At 53.7% G+C, this 22,633-nt stretch overlaps 8 protein-coding genes across 8 annotated transcripts; 4 read left to right on the top strand and 4 right to left on the bottom strand.

Moving 5' to 3' along the window:
• Window positions 1-2,407: 2,407 nt before the first annotated feature.
• On the bottom strand, window positions 2,408-2,779 carry LOC141936381 (claw keratin-like). Its single transcript, XM_074853290.1, has one exon. It carries the CDS (start codon window positions 2,777-2,779, stop codon window positions 2,408-2,410), a length of 372 nt encoding a protein of 123 aa, XP_074709391.1.
• A 1,864-nt stretch (window positions 2,780-4,643) lies between these two features.
• On the top strand, window positions 4,644-5,033 carry LOC141936326 (claw keratin-like). The gene has a single exon (XM_074853200.1). It carries the CDS (start codon window positions 4,644-4,646, stop codon window positions 5,031-5,033), a length of 390 nt encoding a protein of 129 aa, XP_074709301.1.
• Window positions 5,034-7,465: 2,432 nt separating this feature from the next.
• Window positions 7,466-7,873, bottom strand: LOC141936317 (claw keratin-like). The gene has a single exon (XM_074853190.1). It carries the CDS (start codon window positions 7,871-7,873, stop codon window positions 7,466-7,468), a length of 408 nt encoding a protein of 135 aa, XP_074709291.1.
• A 1,949-nt stretch (window positions 7,874-9,822) lies between these two features.
• Window positions 9,823-10,203, top strand: LOC141936309 (claw keratin-like). Its single transcript, XM_074853182.1, has one exon. The coding sequence runs from the start codon at window positions 9,823-9,825 to the stop codon at window positions 10,201-10,203; it is 381 nt and encodes a 126-aa protein (XP_074709283.1).
• A 2,649-nt stretch (window positions 10,204-12,852) lies between these two features.
• On the bottom strand, window positions 12,853-13,239 carry LOC141936327 (claw keratin-like). The gene has a single exon (XM_074853201.1). The coding sequence runs from the start codon at window positions 13,237-13,239 to the stop codon at window positions 12,853-12,855; it is 387 nt and encodes a 128-aa protein (XP_074709302.1).
• A 2,407-nt stretch (window positions 13,240-15,646) lies between these two features.
• Window positions 15,647-16,033, top strand: LOC141936323 (claw keratin-like). The gene has a single exon (XM_074853196.1). The coding sequence runs from the start codon at window positions 15,647-15,649 to the stop codon at window positions 16,031-16,033; it is 387 nt and encodes a 128-aa protein (XP_074709297.1).
• Window positions 16,034-18,682: 2,649 nt separating this feature from the next.
• On the bottom strand, window positions 18,683-19,069 carry LOC141936332 (claw keratin-like). Its single transcript, XM_074853207.1, has one exon. The coding sequence runs from the start codon at window positions 19,067-19,069 to the stop codon at window positions 18,683-18,685; it is 387 nt and encodes a 128-aa protein (XP_074709308.1).
• Window positions 19,070-21,476: 2,407 nt separating this feature from the next.
• On the top strand, window positions 21,477-21,857 carry LOC141936310 (claw keratin-like). The gene has a single exon (XM_074853183.1). It carries the CDS (start codon window positions 21,477-21,479, stop codon window positions 21,855-21,857), a length of 381 nt encoding a protein of 126 aa, XP_074709284.1.
• Window positions 21,858-22,633: the final 776 nt, after the last annotated feature.

Raw genomic sequence — 22,633 nt, 5'->3', positions numbered from 1 at the left:
ATTCTTATTAAAAATGTTATAGCATCATTACATGTCCCTGTTTTCCTTTTTCTGACTTGGATGTACACAGATTTCTGTCCCCTGCGTGATATGTTTTATGGAGACATATCACACCCTGTAGCTTTTATGAATGTCAGCTGAACCTGAGCACACATTTTCCAAGCTAATAACCCAGTAGTAACTCAGAAAACAAAGTCACCCATTTTGGAATTTCCGAGGAAGGATTTGGAAATATTCTTTTAAATTTGCCTTAGCATCACAGTGCATGTGCAGACATTGGACATAACAGCACCACATCTTAGTGATTTGTAAATGCACAGACTGCTTGCAGGCAAACCCAATTTAACTGGGGAATAAGCCAAGAAGTTGGGAGAAAATCCCTCTTTCTCACGTGTTTTTGTGCTGGCAGTGTCTGGGACGCTTTCTGGGATTAGAGACGTGATCTGTTACACAAAGCAGAAAATTGCACACTTTCCGTTCACCTTATTAAGTGCTGGTAAGGGCAAGTGTTTACAAGGTTACTGCAAAGCTCCATTTGAATGACAATGAAATGGCATGAAGTTCCCAGGCTGCACAATCACACAGTTGTTATTAGGGTGAGATCCCTTGGTGTAAGTCTGAAATGACTCTATTATTCATGACTGAAGTACTTAACTGCGGCTGTAGTAACCTCTTAATAGTACGATGCTGTAACACTCTAGGCATGAAACAGCCAGTGAAGTGCTTTGAAAGCCCTATTAAACTCTAGAACCCTCATTGTGGATGTGATTGCTGTCCTTTGAACACACACAGAGGCACTTTGAGGGCAGTCTCATGAGAGGAACAGAGCTCAATTGTGCTGCAATACAAAATATGAGGTACAAAATTCTTTGAAAACCTTTGCAAGTAAAGCTGTGGGTTACACTTCCAGCAGCTTTGGGGATGGAGATTTCTCATGGCTTCTGAGGGGCTTTGCTGCTAGGAAAGCACTCCCTAACTTTGGCGCCTGACATGTTCCTGCAGAAGTGCAGTGCAAGTTGCTGTTCAACCTGTATATTGACATTAAGGTCTATAAATTTAGCTGGAACTGGTCATAATTTCATTTTTTCATTAGCTAAATCTATGAAATAAAATCTGGAAAATTATGAATAAGTTACTAAGCAAAAACTGGAAAGTATTAAGTGTCTCAGAGTGGACAAGTAAGAGATGATGTTAACTTAAAATAATTGCTAATATCTCAGTAGTTCTGCAGACAGTTTATGGACTTAGTTGCTTTAACAGGGGACCTAGTTAAAAGAAAGAGTTAGAAATTAGTGAAATGCCACACACACGTATCTTTCTTTCCTGGAAATCTTAAAATAACACTAGAAAGAAATCCAAATTTCTGGGATGAGAAGGCAAAGTAAATAATGGTAGGGTCTATCATGGTTGTTTGTACAGAGCCACATTTGCATGACAAATTGGAAGGCTATAAAATCACATTCTGACTAAAGCATGTATAGAAATGTCTCAACAGGTACTTTTGAAGTAACTATTCAATAACAAAACATCTGACAAGAGCAGTAAGATTTTAATAGAGTAATAATGCACTATAAATTTATAAAATAATTATGACCATCTGAGAATGGCTTTAAACAAGTCAGACTACCTAGCATGGAAAAAAGTGAAGACATTCTATATTTCTGCTTGAGAAAAGGACCACAAAGTAACAAATAAATTTACTGATATTTTTTTCCTTCAAAAGCTGTTCCTTAAAATAGAGCTAATTTGTAACAGCTTGTAACTGTTGTGTGCTACAACACAAGGTTGTCTATCACAAGCTGTTGAACCTCTCACAAACCCTGTTCACTAACCCACGTGCCATCTATTTAACCCTGTGGTTTGAGCTTCATTATCAACATACTCGTGGCCAACATGGAAAATCAGAAGAGCAAACTCATACAAACCAACCAAAAGTCAAGTTATTGATGCAATGTAGATTCTTTAATTGGGATAGAAAATGCAATAAACAGTGACAGCAGGAAAAAAATCAACACAGAAACAATGGTTTGGAAACATGAAAATCATGAGGCTGCAGCAAGGCACAACCCAGGGCTCCACTCTGAAGATTCCCCCCTCCTATGGCAGGTTGACAGTCTCACAGCCAGGCATTGTTGGGGAGACTCTCATCCGAGGATGAGTACAGCTTTGTTCTATCACGGATAGAGGGGAGCTTTTGGAGGCAGTGCTGGAAACCCTATAGCAGCCACCTGAAGATCTGCAAGGCTACTCTGCAAATAAACAAGGACTGTAATGTTCAAGTAGCTGCTTTGCCACAGCCTAAATAGGGGCTGAAAAATTTGTTCTGTGTCTGGTGGCAGAAGACAAGAGGAGGTACTTGTGGAGACCAAGGGCAGAGGCAGAACTGAACTCTGTGGGTATCTGGGGTTTAGCAGATTCCACAGCTGCCTCGGCCCCAGCCACCATATCCACAACCCCCATAGCCACCATAGCCTCCGTAGCCACCCCAGCCACCATAGCCTCCATAGCCACCCCAGCCACCATAGCCTCCAAAACCACCACGGCCTCCAAAACTGCCGCCAAAGCCTGATCCAACACCGGGCACTCCCGCTGAGCCAACAACGCTGTGCTGCGGGAAGGAGCTGAGGATGGGCCCGGGGAAGGTGACCACCGAGGCTGGGGGCTGGATCACCACTGTGGAGTCAGGGCACTGCCGCACGCAGGGCTCATTGCAAGTGTCAGCCAGCGGGGCCGGGGCGGCCACCCCACAGGTCGTGTTGCACAGGCTGGTGCAGGACATCTTTCAGACAGGCAAGCACTCCTGGAAAACACACAAGGAATTAGGCACGGGTGCTGGGAAGGGGCTGTATCGAGGGAGGCAGGGAGAGATGCCCAAGAGGCTTCCAAGAGCTGGACTTACCCAGTTGATCAGGAGAGTCCAGCAGAGGAAGATGGATAGAGGGCTGCAGAGCCCTCAGCTCTTTTATACATGTCCCAGACTGCCCGGGGCATCAGTCAAGGGGGCGGTTGCGGAAACCCCAGATAATCATGCAATCCAGTGGACAAGCTTCATGACACAGATAGTGATGAGAGACAATTATATCCCTCCTCACTGCGCCCATTGGTGTGCAAATGCGCCCTGGAGAAGGAAGAGGTGATGGGAGGGACAGTCGATGACATGCCATTACATGAAAGACCCGGTGTTGCTGTATATGACTGTGCATCCCTCATAAACCCTGATCTGTCCCTAATCCCCCCCACTTTGTGTATGTAGCAGAATCCTGAGCATCTTGCAGAAGTGCTTTGCAATCCTGGGCACAGGCATCACGCCTGTCCTTCCCTCTCTTTTACAGGCTGGTAAACAGAGACAATGGGAGTTTGGTAAAGTGAGAAGCCATCCCAGCTGCTCGGTGTGGCTCCTATGTGCCCACCATCTCCCAGTGCTGACCCCTCACAGGGGCTAGGGGCATCCCTAAGCCTTGGCCATCTCCGGGCCCTTGACGAGTATTTGGGGCCCATAGTTGCCCCTGTGGAAAATGCAAAGAGCAGGCTGCTTGACAAGCCCGTGACTGCAGAGAATGTGGGCACGTGCAGCCCTGCCTCACTGCGGCTTCCCGGGTAGCCAGTCCTGGCACAGGCCTCACTGCCCAGCTGATTAATTAAGTCCCTCCAGAGGGGGCTTGGGGAGGGCCACGCTATACCATGTCCCACACTACATCACTGAGGGTGGTACTGTTTCGTGACACCCAGTGTGTGCTGGCACAGGTAATACCAGGCTGTGAGATTACTGAGGCTGACAAGTGAAGGTGGTTGGGCTGTGAGTTGAGGAAAACGTAGGGCTGCAACAGCTTTTGTGCCTCGCCACAGCCCTGCTGCAGGACCCTTTGCAGAAAAAGCTGACCTGAGGCTGCAGGCATCCTCCGCACCACCAGCATGTGCCTCACAGCCTGGGAGCCCCAAAAACCCGGCGAGTGTCTGGAGATGGCCAAGGCTTAGGGATGCCCCTAGCCCCTGTGAGGGGTCAGCACTGGGAGATGGAGGGCACATAGAAGCCACACCGAGCGGCTGGGATGGCTTCTCACTTTACCAACCTCTCATTGTCTCTGTTTACCAGCCTGTAAAAGAGAGGGAAGGACAGGTGTGATGCCTGTGCCCAGGATTGCAAAGCACTTCTGCAAGATGCTCAGGATTCTGCTACATACACAAAGTGGGGGGGATTAGGGACAGATCAGGGTTTATGAGGGATGCACAGTCATATACAGCAACACCGGGTCTTTCATGTAATCATGTGTGACAGACTGTCCCTCCCATTACCCTTATTCTCTCCAGGGCATGTTTGCATGTCAATATCCCCAGTGAGGAGGGATATAATTGTCTCTCATCACTGTGTCATGAAGCTCGTTCACTGGATTGCATGATTATCTGGGGTTTCCGCAACCGCCCCCTTGGCTGATGCCCCGGGCAGTCTGGGACATGTATAAAAGAGCTGAGGGCTCTGCAGCCCTCTATCCATCTTCCTCTGCTGGACTCTCCTGGTCAACTAGGTAAGTCCAGCTCTTGGAAGCCTCTTGGGCATCTCTCCCTGCCTCCCTCGATACAGCCCCTTCCCGGCACCCGTGCCTAATTCCTTGTGTGTTTTCCAGGAGTGCTTGCCTGTCTGAAAGATGTCCTGCTCCAGCCTGTGCAACACGACCTGTGGGGTGGCCGCCCCGGCCCCACTGGCTGACACTTGCAATGAGCCCTGCGTGCGGCAGTGCCCCGACTCCACGGTGGTGATCCAGCCCCCAGCCTCGGTGGTCACCTTCCCCGGGCCCATCCTCAGCTCTTTCCCGCAGCACAGCGTTGTTGGCTCAGCGGGAGTGCCTGGCGTTGGATCAGGCTTCGGCGGCAGTTTTGGAGGCCGTGGTGGTTTTGGAGGCTATGGGGGCTATGGAGGCTATGGTGGCTGGGGTGGCCACAGAGGCTATGGTGGCTGGGGAGGCTATGGAGGCTGTGGATATGGTGGCTGGGGCCGAGGATATGGGTACCTTGGTGGCAGCTGTGGTTCCTGTTAAGCCCCACACTGGATCTGGTTGCAGACAAAAGAGAGCTCCAGAAAAACTCCGAAAACATCCCAACACGACACCGAAATGAAGGACATCCCTTTGGCACTGCTGGGCTCCAGAGCTTGGATGCCTCATGCCTGCATGGGGCCCAGCTCTGCCTTCCTCCTGCCCTGCTTGACCTTCACTTTAGGACTTAATTCTCCCTGATGATGCAGCCCCGCACTGGGTGCCCGCTTCTGCAGCACGGCTAATGCTCGCTGTTGCTCTGCCTGCTGCCAGGAGATGTCGGCTGCCCTTGGCCAGGGCCCTGCTCTTCTCCCCAATCCCTCCTCCCCTCAAACTGCAATAAAAGCTGTGTTGCATTGCAATGTCGACTCATGATTATTCTTCATCCTTCCTCCATACCCTGTACCTCGAGTGACAGCCTTGCCTACCTGGGCCATTCCAGACAGCTTCTAGTCAGAACCTTGTCAGGGGCGCTTGCGGGATTTGCCTCACTTCCTCCTGCCTGCCCTTCGCAGCACATCCCTCCACCAGATGTTTTCCTGAAGTGGGGGCTGTGTTCATCTCCTCCAACAAGAGTTTCTCCCTCTTTGCCCTCCCTGTCCTCTCCCCACTTTGGGCTCCTGCCCTCTTCAGCCCAAGACCTGTTGGGCCTCACAGGGTATTTGCTGCCCTGTCTGGCCATTACCCACGGGCTGTCTGTACCCCCAGGGCTGCGGGGATTCAGGTGCCAATGGAACCACTCACATGTCAAGGGCCCAGGTCAGAGCCACATGGGAAGCCATGGTCAATAGGGGAGAGAGAGTGAGCAATGCCCAGCACCTCCCCAAATGCCATGCGTCCATCCCCTCCACCTTCCTGCACCGCTGCACCACCTCCTCCTCCCGGTTTTCCTCCATCTTCCAGTGCTCCTTATAGCAATTATGGCCCCTTCTTGCCACCACTGCTTGAGCTGAAGCTCTTTCTGGCATTCCCTGTGTCACCCACCCAGTGCATGGGGACACGGCTCTGCCCAGGAATGACAAGACAGCTTCCCACAGTCTGCTGGTGTGCACCAGACTTTGCTGGACCTTTGCTGCCATTCCTCACTCACCACTCCACACAGTAGCCCACACTGCCACAACCCTTTGAAAGCACCCAGCTGCAGTATCCATGGCGGGGTCATCAGAACCCCCTTCCACCACCATGCCTTCAGCAGACACACAGGGGCACCACAAGAGCCACGACCTGGTGGATGGCTGAGAGTCCATGCAGGGGGACCTGGCCATGGGGATGGGCAGAGACTGAAACAGCCTCGAGGGAAAGAGAAAATGCGTAAACTTCAGTTCAGGTGGTGGAAAAAACCAAATGCCTGTTCTTGCCATTTTGCTGCCTTTTTTCCCACTCTCTGCATCCACAGTTGCAGATGAGACATCTTTTCTTGAACTCCCCAGCAGTGATCAGCCTGCTGCCACACTGCCCTTCCTGATGGCTGTGGCCAGAACTGAGTCTGTCCAAGACCAACTTGTCGTGCTGGGCTCACAAGATCCAAAGAGACTTGGGGAAGGGAAGGGATGGGTCTCAGGAGGGTCATCAGTCCAACCTCCTGCTCAGAGAGCTTTGTGCTTCATGTGACTGGATATCCATGGCCACTTCATGGCTTTGAGAGACATCTGGGAAAGACCCAGCAGTGTCTATCTCACCCCTTCCCAGTGGATCCCCCATCCAGCTAGACACAGGGGCTTGGCCAGCAGCCCTGTACATGCAGTGGCCAACTCTCCGTGTTACTGCAACTCCACGTGCAACCATTAACAAGCTGTCATGTGGCCTTTGGACAAGATTTGGGAGAGCTTCTGTGAGACACTTATGGCAATTACACATATTCAGTGAGGAATTTGTGAATGTGTTGAGTTTATAGCTAGTGGGAGACCAGAGGAAGCTCAGTGGGATGTGCTCTGCAAGACCCAGTTGGGGATGCCATCATCAGTTGTCACAAACTGAACAAATTGCTCAACTGCTGCAAGGGCGCAACTGTGGGAGATTCAAGCATCCCAGATTGACATGCTCTGAGCTTTGGAAGAAGTGGGAAAGAAGCAGGAAGGATAAAGAAAAAACATGGGTCAACATTGTGATGCAACACAGTTTTTATTGCAGTTTGAGGGGAGGAGGGAGTTGGAATAAGAGCAGGACGCTGGCCAGGGCCTTTCTCTGTTTCCTGGCAGTGGGCAGAGCACAATGAGCATCAGCCATGGAAAAAGCACCCAGGGCAGGCCTGTGTCATCAGGGAGCAATGAGCCTTGAAGGGATGCTCAAGTGGGGCAGGAGGAAGGCAGAGTTGGGCCCCTGGCAGGTAAGAGGCATCCAACTACTGGAGGCCAGCAATGCCAAAGGGATGTCATTCATTTGGGCATCATGTTGGGCAAGATTGCATTTGTCTGTGCTCGGACTCAGAGTGGGGCTTAGCAGGGAGAACAGTTGCCATTGAGGTACCTGTGGGATCCGCCCCAACCACCATATCCACAGCCCCCATAGCCTCCATAACCCCCATGGCCTCCCCAGCCTCCATAGCCTCTGTGGCCTCCCCAGCCACCATAGCCTCCATAGCCCCCATAGCCTCCAAAACCACCACGGCCTCCAAAAGTGCCACCGTAGCCAGATCCAACGCCGGGCACTCCCGCTGAGCCAACAACGCTGTGCTGTGGGAAGGAGCTGAGGATGGGCCCGGGGAAGGTGACCACCGAGGCCGGGGGCTGGATCACCACCGTGGAGTCAGGGCACTGCCGCACGCAGGGCTCATTGCAAGTGTCAGCCAGCGGGGCCGGGGCAGCCACCCCACAGGTCGTGTTGCACAGGCTGGTGCAGGACATCTTTCAGACAGGCAAGCACTCCTGGAAAACACACAAGAAATTAGGCACGGGTGCCGGGAAGGGGCTGTATCGAGGGAGGCAGGGAGAGATGCCCAAGAGGCTTTCAAGATCTGGACTTACCTAGTTGATCGGGAGAGTCCAGCAGAGGAAGATGGATAGAGGGCTGCAGAGCCCTCAGCTCTTTTATACATGTCCCAGACTGCCCGGGGCATCAGCCAAGGGGGCGGTTTCAAAAGAATCCACGTAACTATGAACTGAAGCAGACAAGCTTTATGATAAAGACAGTGATGTGAGACAATTACATGCCTCCTCACTGGGGACACTGGTGTGCAAACGCGTCCTGCAGAAGGAAGAGGTGATGGGAGGGACATGTCATTACATGAAAGACAAGGTGCTGTTGTAGCTGAACCCGCGGCACCAATAAACCTTGGTCTGTCCCTAATCCCTCACTTTGCTTACCTGGAAAAATCTGGGACATCTTGCAGAAGATTGCTGTGCCCAACCACGCCACACTCAGCAGCAGTCCAGCCACATGCCCAGAGCCAACAGTGACAAGCGTGCTGTTGCCTGTGGGGAGCGTGGCCATGTGCAGCCTGGCTCTCTGTGGGAGCTCGGCCAGCATCTCCTGACACAGTCCTCAATACACAGCTGAGTAATCAAGTCCCTTCAGAGAGAGTTCACAGACATGAGGCAGAAGGAGCTGACAGTCACCTGGTTCTGTTGCTGCCCTTCTGCTCCTCCATATCTGTTCACCCTCTCAGAGGTCCAACCTGCTCTATCCCACTGCCGTGCCCATCACATCTCTACCAGCACCCCATGCGTTTGTGATTTTGCCACGCATGGGACCTGTCTCCTCTACTCCTTGCGTGGCCGTCAAGTGAAACCAGGACCTAAAACTCCCCATGTGCTCCAGAGCCTTAGAGGTGGGCAATTAATAGAGATGTCTGTGGACCCCAGGCGCATCAGGTGTGCAGCTGTTGTGGGCATTTGGAGGTGGTGAGCATTGGGAAGTCACCGTGAGCGTGTGGAATAGCTTCTCCCTTTGCGCAACCTCCCAATGCCTCTGTTTACCAGCCTGTAAAAGAGAGGGAAGGACAGGCGTGATGCCTGCGCCCAGGATTGCAAAGCACTTCTGCAAGATGCTCAGGATTTTTCTGCGTAGCTAAAGTGGAGGGGATTAGGGACAGATCAGGGTTTATTAGGGATGTGCGGTCAGCTACAGCAGTGCCTGCTCTTTCATGTAATGGCGTGTCATGGACTGTCCCTCCCATGACCTCTTCTTCTCCAGGGCACATTTGCACACCCATGTGCCGAGTGAAGAGGGATCTAATTGTCTTTTTAATGAGGATTATCCGCTTGCTATCAAATTAAAAGGGGTTTTCACTACTGCCCCCTTGGCTGATGCCCCAGGAAGTTTGGGACATATATAAAAGAGCTGAGAGCTCTGCAGCCTCTATCCATCTTCCTCTGCTTGACTCTCCTGATCTCTGTGGTAAGTCCAAGTGTTATGTCCCTTGTTTCTTCCTCAGCAGTGGTTTCTCAAGGTATCTCTTGCTGTGTGCTCCACCACGCTCTCATAGTGCAGTTGAAGGGTGTGATGGTGTTGTTTGAGAGCTGTGGAAAGGATGGAAATCTAAACTTGTAGGTACGATGTCCTGAGTCTACCAATGGACCTTTGGGAGCTTGGTGATTTTGCATCTGCTGTGGCTGATGGAGTTTCTCCTCACTCCCGTAGGCGAGAAGGAACCAGGGAGCATGAGGGGAGGCAAGGGGTCCAAACCAGCATTTCATCTCTGGAATGTGTTTTTGCTCTGAGTGCGTGAGATGATCCAGAGCTTGTCCTGGGAGACAGGTTTGAAGTGCAAGAGAGCCAGGAGGGATTTGGGATCAGGCCTTGCACTGAGCCGTAGCTCTGCCTTGTCTTGCAGCGTTACCTACCAAACAGGAGGATGTCCTGCTCCAGCCTGTGCAACACGACCTGTGGGGTGGCCGCCCCGGCCCCACTGGCTGACACTTGTAATGAACCCTGCGTGCGGCAGTGCCCCGACTCCACGGTGGTGATCCAGCCCCCGGCCTCGGTGGTCACCTTCCCTGGGCCCATCCTCAGCTCCTTCCCGCAGCACAGCGTTGTTGGTTCGGCAGGAGTGCCCGGCGTTGGATCTGGCTACGGTGGCACTTTTGGTGGCCATGGAGGCTATGGTGGCTATGGGGGTTATGGAGGCTATGGTGGCTGGGGTGGCTATGGAGGCTATGGAGGTTATGGCGGCTGTGGATATGGTGGCTGGGGCCGAGGCCGTGGGTACCTCCGTGGCAACTGCGGTTCCTGCTAAGCCCCACGCCGTGTTTGGGCACAGAAGAAGGTCTCCGGAAAAGGCCCTGGCACATCCCAACACAACGCTCTGTGGAAGGAGATCCCTCTAGCACTGCTGGGCTCCAGAGCTTGGATACCTCGTGCCTGCCTGGGGCCCAGCTCTGCCTTCCTCCTGCCCCGCTTGAGCATCTCTTCAGGACTCGTTTCAACCTGATGACCAGGGCCCACAACAGGGACCTTCTTCTGTGGCATGGCTGATGCTCATTGTACTCTGCCCTCTGCCAAGAAACAGGGAAAGGCCCTAGCCAGGACCCTGCTTTTCTCCCAAATCCCTCATCCCCTCAAACTGCAATAAAAGCTGTGTTGCATTGCAATAGCGACCCATGGTTTTTCTTCATCCTTCCTGCTTCTTTCCCACTTCCCTAAGACTGAGTGCATGTTGGTCTGGGCTGCTTGAATCTCCCACAGTAGTAGTAGGAATCTTCAAAATTTCTCTTCCCCTCAAGGCTGTATCAATGTCTGCCCATTCCCACATGTAGCCAGGTCCCCCTGCATGGACTCTTGGCCATCTACCAGGTCCTGGCTCTTGTGATGTCCCCTGTGTGTCTGCTGAGGGCACGGTGGTGGAAGGGGGTTCTGGTGACCCCGCCATGGATACTGCAGCTGGGTGCTTTCGAAGGGCTGTGGCAGTGTGGGCTACTGGGTGGGCTGGTGGGCGACGAAGCGCAGCAACGGGCCAGCAAATTCTTGTCCACCCCATCGGGCTGTGGGAAGCTGTCTTGTCATTCCTGGGCAGAGCTGTGTCCCCATGCACTGGGTGGGTGACACAGGGAATTGCCAGAAAGAGCTTCAGCTCAAGCAGTGGCGGCAAGATGGGGCCAGAATTTCTATAAGGAGCATTGTAAGATGGAGGAAAACCAGGAGGAGGAGGTGGTGCAGCGGTGCAGGAAGGTGGAGGGAATGGAAGCATGGCAGTTGAGGAGGCGCCAGGGATTGGTCATTTTTTCTCTCCCTTATCAGCCATGGCCGCCTATTTGGCTCTGACCTGGGCCTTTGCCATGTGAGTGGCTCCATTGGCACCCCAATCCCGGGAGCCCTGGGCAATGGTCAGAGTGGGTGGCAAACTCCCTGTGGGGCCCAAGAGGTCTTCTTGGGCTGCGGAGGGCCCAAAGTGGGGAGAGGACAGGGAGGGCAAAGAGGGAGAAGCTCTTCCTGAAGGAGATGAGGATAGCCTCCACTGCAGGCATATATGTGATTGAGGGATGCGTCTCCAAGGGCAAGCATGAGGAAGTGAGGCAGCTCCCACAGGTGCCCCTCAGGAGACCCCGGCTTGGATATGGCTGAGACAGCCCAGGTAGCCAAGGCTGTCACTCGGTGTATGGGGTATGGAGGACGGGGATTGAGTGCATCTTCAGCAAGTACGTTGACGACACCGAGTGTGTGCTGCGGCCAACGCACTGGAGGGAACGGGTGCCATCCAGAGGGACCTGGACAAGCTGGAGAGTTGGGTCTGTGGAAACCTCATGAAATTCATCAAGGCCAAGTGCAAGGTCCTTCCCATGGGTTGGGGCAATCCCAAGCACAAATCCAGTCTGGGTGAGGAGTGGATTGAGAGCAGCCCTGTGGAGAAGGACTTGGGGGTATTAGTGGGTGGAAAACTGAGTGTGAGCCGGCAATGTGCACTCACAGCCCAGAAAGACAGTCGTGTTCTGGGTGCATCAAGAGAAGTGTGGCTAGCAGGTCGAGGGAGGGCATTGTCCCCCTCTACCCCAATCTTGTGAGACCCCAACTGCAGTGCTGTGTTGAGCTCTTGGGATCCCAATATCAGAATGACACAGACCTGCTCAAGTGGGTGCAGAGGAGGCCATGAAGATGATAAGGGTGTTAGAGCATCTCCCTCATGAAGAGTCCTGCGAGAGTTGGGGTTGTTTAGCCTGGAGAAGAGAAGGCTCCAGTAAACCCTTATAGTGGCCTCCCAGCACTTAAAGGGGCTACAGGAAAGGTGGGGAGGGACTCTTGATCAGGGGTGTAGGCATAGGGTGAGGGGTAAAATTTTTATACTGAAAGAGGAGAGATTTAGATTAGATATAAGGACGAAATTCTTCCCTGTGAGAGTGGTGAGACACTGGCAGAGGTTGCCCAGACAAACTGAGGCTGGCCCCTCCCTGGAAGGGTTCAAGGCCTGGTTGGACAGGGCTTCGGGCAGCCTGAGCTAGTGGAAGATGACCCTGCCCATGGCAGGGGAGCTGGACTAGAAGGTCTTTAAAGTCCCTTCCAAACTAAACCATTCTCTGATTCTCTGATTCTAGGAAGGATGAAGAAACAACATGAGTCAGCATTGCGATGCAACACAGCTTTTATTGCAATTTGAGGGGAGGAGGGATTGGGGAGAAGAGCAGGGCCCTGGTCAAGGGCAGCCCACATCTCCTGGCAGCAGGCAGAGCAATAGCGAGCATCAGCTGTGCCACAAGAACAGGCACCCAGCACAGGGCTGCACCATCAGGGGCAGCAAGTCCTGACGTGAAGCTGAGGTGGGGCAGGAGGAAGGCAGAGTGTGGCCCCGAGCAGGCACAAGCTGTGGAGCCCAGCAATGCCAAAGGGATGTCCTTCCTTCGGGCGTCATGTTGGGCAAGCTTGCATTTGTCTGTGGCCGGAGCAAGTGTGGGGCTTAGCAGGGAGAACAGTTGCCATTGAGGTACCTGTGGGATCCGCCCCAGCCTCCATATCCACAGCCCCCATAGCCTCCATAACCTCCCCAGCCACCATAGCCCCCATAACCCCCATAGCCTCCATAGCCTCCCCAGCCACCATAGCCACGGCCTCCAAAACTGCCGCCGAAGCCAGATCCAACGCCGGGCACTCCCGCCGAGCCAACAGCACTCTGCTGTGGGAAGGAGCTGAGGATGGGCCCGGGGAAGGTGACCACTGAGGCTGGGGGCTGGATCACCACCGTGGAGTCAGGGCACTGCCGCACGCAGGGCTCATTGCAAGTGTCAGCCAGTGGGGCTGGGGCAGCCACCCCACAGGACGTGTTGCACAGGCTGGAGCAGGACATCTTTCGGGTAAGGAAGCACTCCTGGAAAACACACCGGGGATTAGGCAAGGGTGCCATCAAGGAGGAAGGGGCTGTATTGAGGGAGGCATGGAGAGACGCCCAAGAGGCTTCCAAGAGCTGGACTTACCCAGTTGATGAGGAGAATCCAGTGGAGGAAGATGGATAGAGGCTGCAGAGCCCTCAGCTCTTTTATACAAGTCCCAGACTGCCTGGGGCATCAGCCAAGGGGACAGCCACAGAATCCCCAGGTAATCATGCCATCCATTGGTCAAGCTTCATGACACATATAGGGATGAGCGACAATTATATCCCCTCTTCACTGGGCACATTGATGTATAGATGTGCCCTGGAGAAGGAGGAGGTGATGGGAGGGACAGTCCATGACACGCCATTACATGAAAGAGCAGGCACTGCTGTAGCTGACCGCACATCCCTAATAAACCCTGATCTGTCCCTAATCCCCTCCACTTTAGCTATGAAGAAAAATCCTGAGCATCTTGCAGAAGTGCTTTGCAATCCTGGGCGCAGGCATCACACCTGTCCTTCCCTCTCTTTTACAGGCTGGTAAACAGAGGCATTGGGAGGTTGTGCAAAGAGAGAAGCCATTCCACACGCTCACGGTCACTTCCCAATGCTCACCACCTCCAAATGCCCACAACAGCTGCACACCTGATGCGCCTGGGTGTAGGAGTCTGGGCTGCGCTGGGGGAAGTTAGTGCAGGCAGAAGAATGCAAGGATGAAGACAAGGGCAGCAAAATAAGGCTGACAAAAACACCCAAGATGGCAGATAACTGAGAAACACCTGTGGTCAGCAAAAGCACGTAAGTCTGAGCAAAACAGGGTATGAGACAAGGGAGTTTTTGGCAAGTTTTGGGCTTTACGTGCTAATTGCAATTAACCAGTGCAAATGCTTGTAGAGGCGCATGAACAGTGGGTGTAGATAACCTGTAGCCTATTAGAAGATAGATGAGTGCGTGTACGGAACTTAGTAGAATATAAATGTAACCAGGATTGGGAAAATAAAGATGGACGATCTGATCATCACACTGGTGTTGTGTCATTTCTGTTCCTGCACGGAGAAATAAGGACCCCGGCTAATGGTGACCCCGACACCTGGGGTCCACAGACATCTCTATTAATTGCCCACCTCTAAGGCTCTGGAGGACATTGGGATTTTTAGGTCCCGGTTTCACTTGACGGCCACGCAAGGAGTAGAGGAAACAGGTCCCATGCATGGCAAAATCACAAACGTACAGGGGGCACGTATAGACGTGATGGGCACGGCAGTGGGATAGAGCAGGTTGGACCTCTGAGAGGGTGAACAGATATGGAGGAGCAGAAGGGCAGCAACAGAACCAGGTGACTGTCAGCTCCTTCTGCCTCATGTCTGTGAACCCTCTCTGGAGGGACTTGATTACTCAGCTGTGTATTGAGGACTGTGCCAGGAGATGCTGGCCGAGCTCCCACAGAGAGCCAGGCTGCACATGGCCACGCTCCCCACAGGCAACGGCACGCTTGTCACTGCTGGCTCTGGGCATGTGGCTGGACTGCTGCTGAGTGTGGCGTGGCTGGGCACAGCAATCTTCTGCAAGATGTCCCAGATTCTTCCAGGTAAGCAAAGTGAGGGATTAGGGACAGATCACGGTTTATTGGTGCCACGGGTTCAGCTACAGCAACGCCTTGTCTTTCATATAATAACATGTCCCTCCCATCACTTCTTCCTTCTGTAGGACACGTCTGCATACAGGTGTCCCCGGTGTGGAAGCATGTAATTGTCCCACATCACTATCTGTGTCATTAACCTTGTTCGCTTCAGTTCATAATTACGTGGATTTTTTTACAACCGCCCCCTTGGCCGGTGGCCCCGGCAGTATGGTATGTGTATAAAAGAGCTGAGAGCTCTGCAGCCTCTATCCATCTTCCTCTGCTTGACTCTCCTGATCTCTGTGGTAAGTCCAAGTGTTATGTCCCTTGTTTCTTCCTCAGCAGTGGTTTCTCAAGGTATCTCTTGCTGTGTGCTCCACCACGCTCTCATAGTGCAGTTGAAGGGTGTGATGGTGTTGTTTGAGAGCTGTGGAAAGGATGGAAATCTAAACTTGTAGGTACGATGTCCTGAGTCTACCAATGGACCTTTGGGAGCTTAGTGATTTTGTATCTGCTGTGGCTGATGGAGTTTCTCCTCACTCCCGTAGGCGAGGAGGAACCAGGGAGCATGAGGGGAGGCAAGGGGTCCAAACCAGCATTTCATCTCTGGAATGTGTTTTTGCTCTGAGTGCGTGAGATGATCCAGAGCTTGTCCTGGGAGACAGGTTTGAAGTGCAAGAGAGCCAGGAGGGATTTGGGATCAGGCCTTGCACTGAGCCGTAGCTCTGCCTTGTCTTGCAGCGTTACCTACCAAACAGGAGGATGTCCTGCTCCAGCCTGTGCAACACGACCTGTGGGGTGGCCGCCCCGGCCCCACTGGCTGACACTTGTAATGAACCCTGCGTGCGGCAGTGCCCCGACTCCACGGTGGTGATCCAGCCCCCAGCCTCGGTGGTCACCTTCCCTGGGCCCATCCTCAGCTCCTTCCCGCAGCAGAGTGCTGTTGGCTCGGCAGGAGTGCCCGGTGTTGGATCAGGCTTCGGCGGCAGTTTTGGAGGCCGTGGCTATGGTGGCTGGGGAGGCTATGGTGGCTATGGGGGCTATGGCGGCTATGGTGGCTGGGGAGGCTATGGAGGTTATGGGGGTTGTGGATATGGCGGCTGGGGCCGAGGCCGTGGGTACCTCCGTGGCAACTGCGGTTCCTGCTAAGCCCCACGCCGTGTTTGGGCACAGAAGAAGGTCTCCGGAAAAGGCCCTGGCACATCCCAACACAACGCTCTGTGGAAGGAGATCCCTCTAGCACTGCTGGGCTCCAGAGCTTGGATACCTCGTGCCTGCCTGGGGCCCAGCTCTGCCTTCCTCCTGCCCCGCTTGAGCATCTCTTCAGGACTCGTTTCAACCTGATGACCAGGGCCCACAACAGGGACCTTCTTCTGTGGCATGGCTGATGCTCATTGTACTCTGCCCTCTGCCAAGAAACAGGGAAAGGCCCTAGCCAGGACCCTGCTTTTCTCCCAAATCCCTCATCCCCTCAAACTGCAATAAAAGCTGTGTTGCATTGCAATAGCGACCCATGGTTTTTCTTCATCCTTCCTGCTTCTTTCCCACTTCCCTAAGACTGAGTGCATGTTGGTCTGGGCTGCTTGAATCTCCCACAGTAGTAGTAGGAATCTTCAAAATTTCTCTTCCCCTCAAGGCTGTATCAATGTCTGCCCATTCCCACATGTAGCCAGGTCCCCCTGCATGGACTCTTGGCCATCTACCAGGTCCTGGCTCTTGTGATGTCCCCTGTGTGTCTGCTGAGGGCACGGTGGTGGAAGGGGGTTCTGGTGACCCCGCCATGGATACTGCAGCTGGGTGCTTTCGAAGGGCTGTGGCAGTGTGGGCTACTGGGTGGGCTGGTGGGCGACGAAGCGCAGCAACGGGCCAGCAAATTCTTGTCCACCCCATCGGGCTGTGGGAAGCTGTCTTGTCATTCCTGGGCAGAGCTGTGTCCCCATGCACTGGGTGGGTGACACAGGGAATTGCCAGAAAGAGCTTCAGCTCAAGCAGTGGCGGCAAGATGGGGCCAGAATTTCTATAAGGAGCATTGTAAGATGGAGGAAAACCAGGAGGAGGAGGTGGTGCAGCGGTGCAGGAAGGTGGAGGGAATGGAAGCATGGCAGTTGAGGAGGCGCCAGGGATCGGTCATTTTTTCTCTCCCTTATCAGCCATGGCCGCCTATTTGGCTCTGACCTGGGCCTTTGCCATGTGAGTGGCTCCATTGGCACCCCAATCCCGGGAGCCCTGGGCAATGGTCAGAGTGGGTGGCAAACTCCCTGTGGGGCCCAAGAGGTCTTCTTGGGCTGCGGAGGGCCCAAAGTGGGGAGAGGACAGGGAAGGCAAAGAGGGAGAAGCTCTTCCTGAAGGAGATGAGGATAGCCTCCACTGCAGGCATATATGTGATTGAGGGATGCGTCTCCAAGGGCAAGCATGAGGAAGTGAGGCAGCTCCCACAGGTGCCCCTCAGGAGACCCCGGCTTGGATATGGCTGAGACAGCCCAGGTAGCCAAGGCTGTCACTCGGTGTATGGGGTATGGAGGACGGGGATTGAGTGCATCTTCAGCAAGTACGTTGACGACACCGAGTGTGTGCTGCGGCCAACGCACTGGAGGGAACGGGTGCCATCCAGAGGGACCTGGACAAGCTGGAGAGTTGGGTCTGTGGAAACCTCATGAAATTCATCAAGGCCAAGTGCAAGGTCCTTCCCATGGGTTGGGGCAATCCCAAGCACAAATCCAGTCTGGGTGAGGAGTGGATTGAGAGCAGCCCTGTGGAGAAGGACTTGGGGGTATTAGTGGGTGGAAAACTGAGTGTGAGCCGGCAATGTGCACTCACAGCCCAGAAAGACAGTCGTGTTCTGGGTGCATCAAGAGAAGTGTGGCTAGCAGGTCGAGGGAGGGCATTGTCCCCCTCTACCCCAATCTTGTGAGACCCCAACTGCAGTGCTGTGTTGAGCTCTTGGGATCCCAATATCAGAATGACACAGACCTGCTCAAGTGGGTGCAGAGGAGGCCATGAAGATGATAAGGGTGTTAGAGCATCTCCCTCATGAAGAGTCCTGCGAGAGTTGGGGTTGTTTAGCCTGGAGAAGAGAAGGCTCCAGTAAACCCTTATAGTGGCCTCCCAGCACTTAAAGGGGCTACAGGAAAGGTGGGGAGGGACTCTTGATCAGGGGTGTAGGCATAGGGTGAGGGGTAAAATTTTTATACTGAAAGAGGAGAGATTTAGATTAGATATAAGGACGAAATTCTTCCCTGTGAGAGTGGTGAGACACTGGCAGAGGTTGCCCAGACAAACTGAGGCTGGCCCCTCCCTGGAAGGGTTCAAGGCCTGGTTGGACAGGGCTTCGGGCAGCCTGAGCTAGTGGAAGATGACCCTGCCCATGGCAGGGGAGCTGGACTAGAAGGTCTTTAAAGTCCCTTCCAAACTAAACCATTCTCTGATTCTCTGATTCTAGGAAGGATGAAGAAACAACATGAGTCAGCATTGCGATGCAACACAGCTTTTATTGCAATTTGAGGGGAGGAGGGATTGGGGAGAAGAGCAGGGCCCTGGTCAAGGGCAGCCCACATCTCCTGGCAGCAGGCAGAGCAATAGCGAGCATCAGCTGTGCCACAAGAACAGGCACCCAGCACAGGGCTGCACCATCAGGGGCAGCAAGTCCTGACGTGAAGCTGAGGTGGGGCAGGAGGAAGGCAGAGTGTGGCCCCGAGCAGGCACAAGCTGTGGAGCCCAGCAATGCCAAAGGGATGTCCTTCCTTCGGGCGTCATGTTGGGCAAGCTTGCATTTGTCTGTGGCCAGAGCAAGTGTGGGGCTTAGCAGGGAGAACAGTTGCCATTGAGGTACCTGTGGGATCCGCCCCAGCCTCCATATCCACAGCCCCCATAGCCTCCATAACCTCCCCAGCCACCATAGCCCCCATAACCCCCATAGCCTCCATAGCCTCCCCAGCCACCATAGCCACGGCCTCCAAAACTGCCGCCGAAGCCAGATCCAACGCCGGGCACTCCCGCCGAGCCAACAGCACTCTGCTGTGGGAAGGAGCTGAGGATGGGCCCGGGGAAGGTGACCACTGAGGCTGGGGGCTGGATCACCACCGTGGAGTCGGGGCACTGCCGCACGCAGGGCTCATTGCAAGTGTCAGCCAGTGGGGCTGGGGCAGCCACCCCACAGGACGTGTTGCACAGGCTGGAGCAGGACATCTTTCGGGTAAGGAAGCACTCCTGGAAAACACACCGGGGATTAGGCAAGGGTGCCATCAAGGAGGAAGGGGCTGTATTGAGGGAGGCATGGAGAGACGCCCAAGAGGCTTCCAAGAGCTGGACTTACCCAGTTGATGAGGAGAATCCAGTGGAGGAAGATGGATAGAGGCTGCAGAGCCCTCAGCTCTTTTATACAAGTCCCAGACTGCCTGGGGCATCAGCCAAGGGGACAGCCACAGAATCCCCAGGTAATCATGCCATCCATTGGTCAAGCTTCATGACACATATAGGGATGAGCGACAATTATATCCCCTCTTCACTGGGCACATTGATGTATAGATGTGCCCTGGAGAAGGAGGAGGTGATGGGAGGGACAGTCCATGACACGCCATTACATGAAAGAGCAGGCACTGCTGTAGCTGACCGCACATCCCTAATAAACCCTGATCTGTCCCTAATCCCCTCCACTTTAGCTACGCAGAAGAATCCTGAGCATCTTGCAGAAGTGCTTTGCAATCCTGGGCGCAGGCATCACACCTGTCCTTCCCTCTCTTTTACAGGCTGGTAAACAGAGGCATTGGGAGGTTGTGCAAAGAGAGAAGCCATTCCACACGCTCACGGTCACTTCCCAATGCTCACCACCTCCAAATGCCCACAACAGCTGCACACCTGATGCGCCTGGGTGTAGGAGTCTGGGCTGCGCTGGGGGAAGTTAGTGCAGGCAGAAGAATGCAAGGATGAAGACAAGGGCAGCAAAATAAGGCTGACAAAAACACCCAAGATGGCAGATAACTGAGAAACACCTGTGGTCAGCAAAAGCACGTAAGTCTGAGCAAAACAGGGTATGAGACAAGGGAGTTTTTGGCAAGTTTTGGGCTTTACGTGCTAATTGCAATTAACCAGTGCAAATGCTTGTAGAGGCGCATGAACAGTGGGTGTAGATAACCTGTAGCCTATTAGAAGATAGATGAGTGTGTGTACGGAACTTAGTAGAATATAAATGTAACCAGGATTGGGAAAATAAAGATGGACGATCTGATCATCACACTGGTGTTGTGTCATTTCTGTTCCTGCACGGAGAAATAAGGACCCCGGCTAATGGTGACCCCGACACCTGGGGTCCACAGACATCTCTATTAATTGCCCACCTCTAAGGCTCTGGAGGACATTGGGATTTTTAGGTCCCGGTTTCACTTGACGGCCACGCAAGGAGTAGAGGAGACAGGTCCCACGCATGGCAAAATCACAAACGTACAGGGGGCACGTATAGACGTGATGGGCACGGCAGTGGGATAGAGCAGGTTGGACCTCTGAGAGGGTGAACAGATATGGAGGAGCAGAAGGGCAGCAACAGAACCAGGTGACTGTCAGCTCCTTCTGCTTCATGTCTGTGAACCCTCTCTGGAGGGACTTGATTACTCAGCTGTGTATTGAGGACTGTGCCAGGAGATGCTGGCCGAGCTCCCACAGAGAGCCAGGCTGCACATGGCCACGCTCCCCACAGGCAACGGCACGCTTGTCACTGCTGGCTCTGGGCATGTGGCTGGACTGCTGCTGAGTGTGGCGTGGTTGGGCACAGCAATCTTCTGCAAGATGTCCCAGATTCTTCCAGGTAAGCAAAGTGAGGGATTAGGGACAGATCACGGTTTATTGGTGCCACGGGTTCAGCTACAGCAACGCCTTGTCTTTCATATAATAACATGTCCCTCCCATCACTTCTTCCTTCTGTAGGACACGTTTGCATACAGGTGTCCCCGGTGTGGAAGCATGTAATTGTCCCACATCACTATCTGTGTCATTAACCTTGTTCGCTTCAGTTCATAATTACGTGGATTTTTTTACAACCGCCCCCTTGGCCGGTGGCCCCGGCAGTATGGTATGTGTATAAAAGAGCTGAGAGCTCTGCAGCCTCTATCCATCTTCCTCTGCTTGACTCTCCTGATCTCTGTGGTAAGTCCAAGTGTTATGTCCCTTGTTTCTTCCTCAGCAGTGGTTTCTCAAGGTATCTCTTGCTGTGTGCTCCACCACGCTCTCATAGTGCAGTTGAAGGGTGTGATGGTGTTGTTTGAGAGCTGTGGAAAGGATGGAAATCTAAACTTGTAGGTACGATGTCCTGAGTCTACCAATGGACCTTTGGGAGCTTGGTGATTTTGCATCTGCTGTGGCTGATGGAGTTTCTCCTCACTCCCGTAGGCGAGAAGGAACCAGGGAGCATGAGGGGAGGCAAGGGGTCCAAACCAGCATTTCATCTCTGGAATGTGTTTTTGCTCTGAGTGCGTGAGATGATCCAGAGCTTGTCCTGGGAGACAGGTTTGAAGTGCAAGAGAGCCAGGAGGGATTTGGGATCAGGCCTTGCACTGAGCCGTAGCTCTGCCTTGTCTTGCAGCGTTACCTACCAAACAGGAGGATGTCCTGCTCCAGCCTGTGCAACACGACCTGTGGGGTGGCCGCCCCGGCCCCACTGGCTGACACTTGTAATGAACCCTGCGTGCGGCAGTGCCCCGACTCCACGGTGGTGATCCAGCCCCCGGCCTCGGTGGTCACCTTCCCTGGGCCCATCCTCAGCTCCTTCCCGCAGCACAGCGTTGTTGGTTCGGCAGGAGTGCCCGGCGTTGGATCTGGCTACGGTGGCACTTTTGGTGGCCATGGAGGCTATGGTGGCTATGGGGGTTATGGAGGCTATGGTGGCTGGGGTGGCTATGGAGGCTATGGAGGTTATGGCGGCTGTGGATATGGTGGCTGGGGCCGAGGCCGTGGGTACCTCCGTGGCAACTGCGGTTCCTGCTAAGCCCCACGCCGTGTTTGGGCACAGAAGAAGGTCTCCGGAAAAGGCCCTGGCACATCCCAACACAACGCTCTGTGGAAGGAGATCCCTCTAGCACTGCTGGGCTCCAGAGCTTGGATACCTCGTGCCTGCCTGGGGCCCAGCTCTGCCTTCCTCCTGCCCCGCTTGAGCATCTCTTCAGGACTCGTTTCAACCTGATGACCAGGGCCCACAACAGGGACCTTCTTCTGTGGCATGGCTGATGCTCATTGTACTCTGCCCTCTGCCAAGAAACAGGGAAAGGCCCTAGCCAGGACCCTGCTTTTCTCCCAAATCCCTCATCCCCTCAAACTGCAATAAAAGCTGTGTTGCATTGCAATAGCGACCCATGGTTTTTCTTCATCCTTCCTGCTTCTTTCCCACTTCCCTAAGACTGAGTGCATGTTGGTCTGGGCTGCTTGAATCTCCCACAGTAGTAGTAGGAATCTTCAAAATTTCTCTTCCCCTCAAGGCTGTATCAATGTCTGCCCATTCCCACATGTAGCCAGGTCCCCCTGCATGGACTCTTGGCCATCTACCAGGTCCTGGCTCTTGTGATGTCCCCTGTGTGTCTGCTGAGGGCACGGTGGTGGAAGGGGGTTCTGGTGACCCCGCCATGGATACTGCAGCTGGGTGCTTTCGAAGGGCTGTGGCAGTGTGGGCTACTGGGTGGGCTGGTGGGCGACGAAGCGCAGCAACGGGCCAGCAAATTCTTGTCCACCCCATCGGGCTGTGGGAAGCTGTCTTGTCATTCCTGGGCA

Source organism: Strix uralensis, chromosome 32 (genome assembly GCF_047716275.1).
Source record: "Strix uralensis isolate ZFMK-TIS-50842 chromosome 32, bStrUra1, whole genome shotgun sequence".
Classification (NCBI taxonomy): domain Eukaryota; kingdom Metazoa; phylum Chordata; class Aves; order Strigiformes; family Strigidae; genus Strix; species Strix uralensis.
The sequence above is the reverse complement of the archived record's forward strand: the minus strand, read 5'-3'. Positions and strand labels throughout refer to the sequence as shown.

Excerpts from the sequence above, each read along its gene's own strand:
- LOC141936327 (XM_074853201.1), bottom strand. The coding sequence starts at position 13,239 with ATGTCCTGCTCCAGCCTGTGCAACACGTCCTGTGGGGTGGCTGCCCCA.
- LOC141936326 (XM_074853200.1), top strand. The coding sequence starts at position 4,644 with ATGTCCTGCTCCAGCCTGTGCAACACGACCTGTGGGGTGGCCGCCCCG.
- LOC141936381 (XM_074853290.1), bottom strand. The coding sequence starts at position 2,779 with ATGTCCTGCACCAGCCTGTGCAACACGACCTGTGGGGTGGCCGCCCCG.
- LOC141936332 (XM_074853207.1), bottom strand. The coding sequence starts at position 19,069 with ATGTCCTGCTCCAGCCTGTGCAACACGTCCTGTGGGGTGGCTGCCCCA.
- LOC141936323 (XM_074853196.1), top strand. The coding sequence starts at position 15,647 with ATGTCCTGCTCCAGCCTGTGCAACACGACCTGTGGGGTGGCCGCCCCG.
- LOC141936317 (XM_074853190.1), bottom strand. The coding sequence starts at position 7,873 with ATGTCCTGCACCAGCCTGTGCAACACGACCTGTGGGGTGGCTGCCCCG.
- LOC141936310 (XM_074853183.1), top strand. The coding sequence starts at position 21,477 with ATGTCCTGCTCCAGCCTGTGCAACACGACCTGTGGGGTGGCCGCCCCG.
- LOC141936309 (XM_074853182.1), top strand. The coding sequence starts at position 9,823 with ATGTCCTGCTCCAGCCTGTGCAACACGACCTGTGGGGTGGCCGCCCCG.